At 51.3% G+C, this 6,599-nt stretch overlaps 1 protein-coding gene across 1 annotated transcript; it reads right to left on the bottom strand.

The window, feature by feature from the left end:
• Nucleotides 1–668: 668 nt before the first annotated feature.
• LOC144153477 (uncharacterized) lies at nucleotides 669–4,549 on the bottom strand. The gene is made up of 2 exons (XM_077685118.1): nucleotides 3,114–4,549; nucleotides 669–2,024 (listed from the first exon to the last, which is right to left on the bottom strand). Exons 1-2 carry the CDS (start codon nucleotides 4,458–4,460, stop codon nucleotides 669–671), a joined length of 2,703 nt encoding a protein of 900 aa, XP_077541244.1. The 5' UTR covers nucleotides 4,461–4,549.
• Nucleotides 4,550–6,599: the final 2,050 nt, after the last annotated feature.

Raw genomic sequence — 6,599 nt, 5'->3', positions numbered from 1 at the left:
TAGAAAAAAGAATTTTTACAATGTACCTAATAAGTATGTACTGCCTTGTTCACACGTTTTTTTTTTTACCCGCTAGAAATTGTGTAACTGGTCTTAACACAATGTAACACCACCACTCCTGCTTAGGCCCATTCGTGGCTTGCAGTATTGTTTAAATAAGTACAGTTTCTCTTTTTTGCTGAAAAGAAAGTATTATTATTATTATTATTATTATTAAATAAATAAATAAATAAATAAACCACTCCCCCGTTATAAGAAATCGGGAAGGCACAACGAGAGGCGATCGACGCGGGCCAAAGCTCTAGCCCGGCAGCTGGAAGAGGACCCTCGGGTACTCTACCTCGACGCTTCGCTCCCGAAACACCGCACGAAGGCAATGGCGGTCGTCACCACCATCGACAAGCTGGTCACCAGCGAGTTGGTGCGTACTGTATCAGCCGCAACTCGGCTGATAAGAAGGTCAGTCCGACACGCTGGCGTCGTGAACAGCAACTGAGTAGTGGTTTATTCATGAGCGCTTATATAGGTACATCGGGCGCGCTCTGCGCACCACACCGCGCATCACATGTTGACTCGGACATGATACGGCACGATACATCTTCCCATCTTTTTTTTTTTTTTTTCAGAATTATTTGACAAGAATTAGTGCTCCCGGATCACTTCTACAGTTAAGATATTTGTTGGAAGTTGCCACCGCATGCCAAGCGTCTTGGTTGAGTTGTGGCCCGCGTTGACCTTCTTGGGGCTGGCGATGCTCTGGGTGAAGTTTCGCGAACAGGTTCGTGTGATGGGGCGCATTCGGCATCGCTGTCATCGCTGTCATCGCTGTAGCTCGTGCTCGAGAAGTACTCAGGTGTTGGCCGCAGGTGTTGGCGGTTTCGCCTCAGTGTTGTACCATTCTCTGTTGCAACTTGGTACGACCTTGGTGCAACTTCACCCAATACCTTGCCCCTTTGAGACCACACCTGGCCACGGATGCGAACCAGCTGTTCTGGTTGAAGCGGTTGCAGTGTACGTCCAGTCGTCCGCTGGCGGTGCTTCTTGACCGGTGAACGTGGTGGGGGATTGAAGTCGGGAAGCCGTGCCCGCAGGCGCCGGCCCTGCAGCAGTTCCCCTGGCGAACGTCCGTCTGTTAAGGGGGAAGAGCGATACGCGAGTAAACCTAGCCAGAAATCTTCACGTGCGTTTCTTGTCTTTTTTAGGAGTCTCTTGGTAATTTGCACACCTTTTTCCGCCAGCCCATTGGACCGTGGAAACTCAGGGCTCGAAGTTACATGTTTAAAATCGTACCGTTTGGCGAAGGTGGCGAAGTGGTGGCTTGAAAACTGGGGGCCGTTATCTGTGCATACTTCGACAGGGATTCCGTATCTCGCGAAAATGGCTCCCAGCTTGTCGGTGACCGTGGCTGCCGATGAGTCTTCAAGTTTTTCGACCTCTGGAAAATTGGAGTATGCGTCAAATACGGCAAGGTACGTGCCACCCGCGTAATGAAACAGGTCCACGCCTACTCGGTACCAGGGGTTATCAGGGGTTGGTCGCGGTAAGAGAGGCTCGCTCGGCTGCTTGTATGCATAAGTTGCGCAAACTGAGCACTTTCGTACGACATCTTCAATCTCGGAGTTCATTCCAGGCCAAAAAACTAAACGCCGCGCTCTAGCCTTGCACTTGTTAATGCCGAGGTGGCCTTCGTGAATGCGTCGAAGTGTTTCTGGTCGTAGCTTCTTTGGAACGACCACCTTGCATCCTTTGAGCAAAATTCCGTCTACCACTGAAAGTTCGGAAGCGAAAGGTTTCAGTTCTCCTTCGACGTTTTTGTTTGATGATATACTGTTTACAACAGCTCGAAGTTGTGGGTCATTATGCGTTTCTTCCGCAAAACGTTTTTTTGTGGCTTCACTTACAAGGGATGACAGGACGCCGACAGCGTGAACTTGAACGTCACTGTACCCAGCCGAGTCTTCCGAATCAGCAGGCACCGCCCTTGATAGCATATCAGCAAGCACCAATTCTTTGCCTGGAACAAACTGCAACACGTAATCATAAATTAGGAGACGGAGAAAAAATCGTTGCAGCCTTGGTGGCATGTCACCAATGTCTTTAGACGAGATTGCTATCAATGGCTTATGATCTGTATCAATGGAAATCTTTCGCCCATAGACAAACTGATGAAACTTTTCACAGCCATATGCAATCCCCATGGCTTCTTTTTCGATTTGCGAGTAACGCCTTTCGGTTTCGGTCATTGCTCGGGATGCGTACGCGATTGGACGCCAGCCGATATCATGACGCTGAAGTAGAGCAGCTCCCAGGCCGTCTTTCGAGGCATCTGACGTTATTTTTGTTTCTTTTGTAGGGTCAAAAAACGCTAACAGCGGGGCCGTTCGTAGCGCTTCACAAATCGTAGCCCATTCTTGAGCGTGGTTTTCTGTCCATTCGAACACTGCGTCCTTCCGTATCAGTCTGCGAAGGAGCTTTGTTCGATCAGCCAGTGTTGGCAGGTATTTGCCAAAATAGTTGATGACACCGAGCATGCGCTGGACTGCCAGTTTATCCTTCGGCACCGGAATTTTTTGCAAGCACCCGACCAGTTGTGGACTGGGGCGAATTCCAGTTTCGCTGATCAAGTCTCCCAGGAAAGCAATTTCCTGTACGCCGAACGTGCATTTTTCCGAGTTGAAAGTTAAGCCCGCTCGTTGTGCTGCGCAAAGAGCGGCCTTCAAGCGCTCGTCATGCTCCTGCTTAGATGAGCCCCACACCAAAATGTCGTCTATGTAGACCCGTACTCCTGGCAAGGGGTCGAAAATCTCGCTCAGCGTTTTTTGGAATACTTCCGGCGCGGACGAAATTCCAAATGGAAGTCGGAGGAAGCGGTAGCGACCGAAAGGAGTTGCGAAGGTACATATTTTTGATGTTGCCTCGTCCAGTGGTATCTGGTGAAATCCCGCGTTCGCGTCCAGACGGCTAAAAAACTTCGCACCGGAAAGCTCTGCCTCAATATCTTCGCGTTGCGGCATCTGATAATGTTCACGCTTTAAGCAGGCGTTTACATTTCGCGGATCCATGCATACTCTGAGGCTGCCATCTTTTTTCCTGACGATAACGAGAGGGCTTACCCAGTCAGTGGGCTCATCCACCTTGCAGATGATGCTTGCCTTTTCCATACGCTGCAGTTCTTTCCGCAGTGGTTCCTGTAGTGCCAACGGCACGCGACGAGCCAGCTGCACCACTGGAACGGAATCGTCGCGAAGAACCATCCGGTACTCTCGCTGCACGCAGCCGGTGCCCTCAAAAAGATGGGCGAACTCCTGCACCACGGTAGCGGAATTACCATAAGCGGCGTCGTTTGCCGCCACGGAGTCAACAGTTCGCGACACAAGTCCTAGCAACTCAGCTGTCTGCAGTCCGAGTATAGCCTGGCTTCGCTTCACTACGAAGAAGTGTGCGACGCACCGACGGCTCCCGAGTTTGACCACTTGTGTTGTGACGCCGCACTGCTTAATCACGTTACCGCTGTACGACCGCAGGACAGAACAGCTTGGCTTAAGGGGTGGCTTGGTGCGGAACCTTTTATACACCGATAACGGCAATAGATTGGCTTGGGATCCTGTGTCCACCTTCAACGCCACTTCTTGCTCCGCAACGTAGGCGTTTACAACCCAGTCTTTCGCTTTCTGAATGCCGCAAACGCTCACATCCAAGATGTTGAAGCCTTCGTCGTCACGTTGCACTTCACCGACTTGTTGTTTGCAGCAAATTGCAAAGTGGTTTCTTCCTTGACAAGAGCGGCAAATTTTCCCGAAGGCGGGGCACTTCCTTGGCTCGTGCCTCCTGTTGCACTTGAAGCACTGGAACGTGGTCTTCACACTTTGGCTCGAGCGTTGCTGCCTCGCTGTAGTTGCATCAACTTTTTCGTCGCTCTCTTTCCACGCTTCGCTCTGTTTGCTTGCCGTCTCGGCGGCCTTGCAGAAATGCTCTGCCTTTTCCAAGGTCAGGTCTTTCTCCCTCAACATCTTCTCACGCAACTTCCTGTTGTTCGTACCGAAGACTATCTGGTCGCGAATCATGGAATCGAAGAGTTGGCCAAAGTTGCAAAACCTTGCTTGCTTCCGTAGGTCCCTGAGGAATTGTTCCGCCGGTTCATCCTCTTCCTGCGTCCTTGTCCTGAAAACGTATCTCTCGTAAACTTCGTTTTGCTGGCCTGCACAGTACTCCTCGAACTTCGCTATCACAGTCTGGTAGTCCTCCTTATTTTCACCTTCAGCAAACGTGAAGTTGTTGAAAACGTCTAAAGCATCGTCTCCGGCGACGGTCAGGAGCGTGGCAGTTTTCGCAGCTTCAGTCAGTGGCTTTGCTGGCGCAGTGGCTTGCAAGTACAGCTCAAGTTTTTGCTTGAATAGCGCCCAGTTCTTCTGAACATTACCGGTTAGTCGTAGGTGATCCGGCGGTTTCAGCGGTTCCATGACTGCGTCGTGGCTGCGCGCCCCACTTCTGGCACCATGTATCAGCCGCAACTCGGCTGATAAGAAGGTCAGTCCGACACGCTGGCGTCGTGAACAGCAACTGAGTAGTGATTTATTCATGAGCGCTTATATAGGTACATCGGGCGCGCTCTGCGCACCACACCGCGCATCACATGTTGACTCGGACATGATACGGCACGGTACACGTACGACGGACCCCGGCGAAGCAGAAGAGGTGGCCGTGGCCCTCGCCCTGGCTACGCCCTAGGCGAAGACCATGGTAACCGACTCCAAGACGGCACACTCGCGCTACCGGAGTGGAAGAGTCTCTTCCGCGGCACTAGCCCTTCCAAACAAACGAAGACCGCCGGGACGAGCGATCAAGCTCGTGTGGGTCCCGGCTCACTCGCAGGTGGAAGGCAACCTCCTCGCCTACCACCACGCCCGAGAAATGTCAATCCTGGCCGAAGACGATCTACCGCACCCCGCCACGAGCTACGAACACGTAGTCCAAATGTACCGAAACGAGCGTTGTAGGCGTCGCGTCGCGTCCCGCATCCGCAGCTGGACAGACGACAGCAGATGATGCGAGCGGGGTCGCTAGCGCATCCCGTGCTCCTGAACAAGATGTACCCGGCCGAGCACGACAGCTCGTGCCCGTTCTGCAAGGAGACGAGAGGCACTCTCGCGCACATCATAGGGGAGGGCACGAAACTGAAGACCCATCCCCCTTCCATTCTGCACCCCTAACACCAACGCCCACGAGCGATGAGAGACCTTGCTGTTTAGCCCCGACCTCGCCAATCAGTGCGGACTGGTGGCCAGGTGCCAGGAGCTTCTGGCACATCCGGGTCCCGTAACTAGGGAACACCCCGCCCCCCATATGGTGCCTGCGCGCACACACCTTTTTTAAGGGCTTAGTAAAAGTTGATTATCTCTCTCTCTCACCTTTTCATTGCACTCGAAGAAACCTTCGCGCTCAACCATGGTCGTCCTTAGACGGAGTGGTGCGTGATTTTTCTGTCGAATTTTTCACGTACATGCACCCCTCTCGAATTCCATACTGCTTCGACCGGGTAAGAATGGTGCAGTGCAACTTTTGACATGCGCCGCTGGTCACGCACAACCCTTGCATCCAGGGTGTCGGAACGGAGCGAAAACCGGGAACGAAAAACAAAAAAAAAACAATTTTTGGCCAGAGTGAAAACGGAAACGGAATGTTATTTATTATTTCGTTCAGGACCGAAACCGCAAAAAATTCGTTTCGGTTTTCGGTTCGAGTGTAAATCCAAATCAGCATCTAATTCAACTTCCATGCAGTGGGGAGGGAGATTGCCGTTGGTTAGCTGGAATAAAATCACCTTTTCTATCGCTGGCGGTTTCTTCGGCAGGCTTGCTGCCTGCAGGCTTCCATACTTTCTTCGTCAGTCTCGATGGTCAGTGTTGAGGTCCCCGCTTGATGGCCGCATGCCTCTGACTAGGATGCAGACGGCGCTGCCCTGTTTATTCAAGACGACAGTCTTTCTTGTGCTACGTAAACCCAGAAATTTTGGTCTGAAAGTCTGCCTGTCGGTGACTCGATTCAGCCACCCGGCCAAGGTGTAACAAAATCTGCGCAATAGTCTTCTAACTCAGAGCCAAATCCAATTATCTAAGTCCGGTGTCAATGTTCATACTTGTCAACATTTTTGAACAAAAACAAAACAGTACGCAAAGATCAGGCAAAACATCAATACATAAGTTATATTTGCAGGGTTCTTTTATTGAAGGATTCGGGGATGCTTGGTTTTCGCAATAGATAATGATATACTACAGCTACTACTGAAAACCGTCGCCTGCTGTTTTGCCCGCGCTTCTGGCGGCATTTGGAAAATTACACGGTCACAGGAACAAAAGGTTCCACTAGATGAGTTTTACGTTCTGTTTGGAAGGGACGTTGAGTAAGGCAACGTGTGTCCATAAACGTTGATGTAGGGTGCCTCAATTTACGCGCGTCTCAGCCGTACGGCAGCGCTGGCATCGAGGAACCCGGCCAGTAGCAGTGTAACGCGGTAAATTTAAATTGACTTGAGCAAACCTTTAGTGTTTTAACCCTGTGAAGAGCGCCACGGAAGAGGTACAACATGAGAGGTGAGCGGG

This window comes from Haemaphysalis longicornis, unplaced genomic scaffold (genome assembly GCF_048455015.1).
Source record: "Haemaphysalis longicornis isolate Haplotype H1 unplaced genomic scaffold, Haemaphysalis longicornis Haplotype H1 scaffold_9, whole genome shotgun sequence".
Taxonomy (NCBI): domain Eukaryota; kingdom Metazoa; phylum Arthropoda; class Arachnida; order Ixodida; family Ixodidae; genus Haemaphysalis; species Haemaphysalis longicornis.
Note: the sequence above shows the minus strand (reverse complement) of the source record. Positions and strands in the feature narration are given on the sequence as shown.

Coding starts and splice junctions, on each gene's coding strand:
- LOC144153477 (XM_077685118.1), bottom strand. CDS start 4,460: ATGGAACCGCTGAAACCGCCGGATCACCTACGACTAACCGGTAATGTT. Junction 2,025..3,113: donor TGGATGAGCCCACTGACTGG/GTAAGCCCTCTC, acceptor TACGTGTTGCAG/TTTGTTCCAGGCAAAGAATT.